The sequence below is a fragment of the Pygoscelis adeliae genome, unplaced genomic scaffold (genome assembly GCF_000699105.1).
Source record: "Pygoscelis adeliae isolate BGI_AS28 unplaced genomic scaffold, ASM69910v1 Scaffold420, whole genome shotgun sequence".
Lineage (NCBI taxonomy): Eukaryota > Metazoa > Chordata > Aves > Sphenisciformes > Spheniscidae > Pygoscelis > Pygoscelis adeliae.
The window spans coordinates 1,119,706-1,122,038 of NW_008823871.1; the positions used below are offsets into that span (position 1 = coordinate 1,119,706).

The 2,333-nt window shown below is 54.8% G+C and overlaps 1 protein-coding gene across 1 annotated transcript in view; it reads left to right on the forward strand.

The window, feature by feature from the left end:
* The window catches only part of LOC103925386 (interferon-induced transmembrane protein 5-like), a 1,697-nt gene extending 1,249 nt beyond the window's left edge, over window positions 1-448 (forward strand). The window contains 1 exon segment of the mRNA XM_009334099.1: window positions 365-448. Coding sequence (XP_009332374.1) covers window positions 365-448 — 84 coding nt within the window.
* The last annotated feature ends 1,885 nt before the right edge of the window (window positions 449-2,333 follow it).

The following is a 2,333-nucleotide window of genomic DNA, read 5'->3' on the forward strand; positions in this document are numbered from 1 at the left end:
CCCACCCGCGGGGAGGCGGGGGGGCGGGGGGGGGGGGGGAGACAGCCCCACAAGCTTCTCCCAAACAATTGCATCTCCCCTCACCCTCCCCTGCCTGGTCCAGCACCCCCAGCCCCACGGTGCCTGATCCCGGCTCCCAGCCACGCTTCTTGGGGCAGCTCGATTATTTTTGGTTACCCCGTTTTTTTTAACTCCCTTTATCCTGTGTGGAGCACAGCATCCCTCCAGCCTCGGCGATTACTATTTAAATCATTAAACCATTTCACACATTGTGAGTCTTCTGCGTGCGTGTGTGTAGTGCAGCGGGGGTGCTAAAGGGACAGTATAAATATGACTTTTTCCGCTCTGATCGTGCTCTTCGCAGCCAGGAGAAGTAATAATCTCCACGACCCTTAGAGTCACCCTGCCTAAAACAGCCACAGACCATGAGGGCCCCTCCTGCGACTGACGAGGGGAAAGAAGCAAAGAAGTTTATTGGCCCCGTGGGGACATGCTCAAGCAGATGAGGTGTCATCCCCTCCAAGGGATGCTGAGACTTGCAAACTCATTGCAGTAAGGCAGACATCGCCCAGCAGGTCCCCGGGCAAGGACAGAGGGGATGAGTGCAGGATGCAACCCCACTGCTCTGTGCTATCCCTCCCTATCGCCCTCCCCGGGTCAGAGCCAGTTCATTTTGACAACTGGACTAAAAGGATCCTTTTTTTTTGGGGGGGGGGTGTGGGGGGGATGGGTGCACCCCTTTTAGTGCCACCTGGGACCTGGTCTTTATCCCCAGCCCCATCAAAATCCAAATCCAGGTGCAGCCCATAGGGCTGTTATCAGGGGCAAGGGGATGGAGGGGCCCATTTGCCCTGCCCTGCTGCCAAGAACTGCTGCTAATTAGGAGTTGGGTGACTTTTGATGAGGCCTGACAAAGAGCCAGCATAATTATAAGGCAGGGGAGTCGCTTCGCCTCCTTCCCTAAGCATTCCCACATGCTGCCTGCGGCAGGGAGCGGCTGCAGGGCTTTTTATAAACTCTGTGGGATTCAGCCGAGATTCCTGGGGTTTGTTTAGAGAGGACAGACCCCGGCAGGGCAGGGAACACCTTCGACATCCCCTCGGCTTTGACCCATGTCTGCTCTAGCAAAGGCGCGGGGCTGGGAAACGAGGCACCAAACCCACGCCCAGGAAGGGGGATGCAGGAGGGGAGGATGCTGCGAGGTGCAGAGCTGGTCCCGTGCCCTTCCCTTTCCTCCCTCAGGGCTTTCTAGGACATGGGAAATGCCTTAAGCAAATACACAGCAGGGCTTTGCTCGCCCTGAGGCTACTTAGCTGGAGGAGAAGTCTGCTCAGACCCCAGAAAAATGCTGCACTTGTCATCTGACATAATATTGATGATAACAGACACCTGGGCTTCCTATAGCCCTTCAAATGTCAAGTTAGAAGCGCTTTAACTCCAAAACTGCTTGAAAAGAGAGATGATAATGTAGATAAGGGGTTAAAAACATGATAGGGATGTTTTACGCCAAATAACTCAAAAGAAGCTGCGCGCTGCCCAAACAGGGCTAAAATGCTTTTGGCTGTATATTTTGTGACTAATATTAGTGCCAAAATAGCGCTCCGCTCCAGCCTTACTTCTGTCCACTCCACAGTGCTGCCTGCTGCCCCACGCTGCCTTGGCAGAGTTTCACATTAGGGGGTCAGCAGGATTTGGGGTGGTCCCGGTCGCTTGGTGTGTTGAAACCCCAGAGGCACGGGGATCCTCCTCTTTTTGCTCACTGGCAGGCAGGAGTGACACGGCGAAGCAGGGGTGGCTGAGTGTCCACAGCCCTTTGAGCCCCCTGAGCGACGCAGGCGTCCGGGAAAAAGAGAGGACCAAGCCAGGACGTCCTGGAGGAGCTGGGAGTCAGCACATGTACGGGCTGGACTAAATACAGATTTATCAGCCAGGGCATCCTTATAAATGCAGATGTTTAAAGCATAAACAAGTCACAGGCGGTTAGAAAACTCATTTAAAAGTCACTTTGAGGCTTGATTTTGTCTCCTCTGCTAAGTGAGAGATGTTGAAGGCACGTGAACAGGAGTCAGGGGGCTCAGTGCCACCCAGCATAGACAAGGATGCCCAGCATCACTCTGGGAGCTGCTGCCACCCCAGCCACGGTGAGAGCTCCGAGTCCACCACCCCTCCCCGGGGCCACGAAGAAAGATGGTACACACAGTCCCATGGGGGCAAAGGGTTTATGGCACAGCCTGGGACCCCTTCCACCCCACCCTTACCTTCCCCCTCTGCCAGCATCTGCTCTTCAACTTGTTTCTGCTGCTTCGGTGGGTAAAACCCAGATCAACCAAGGT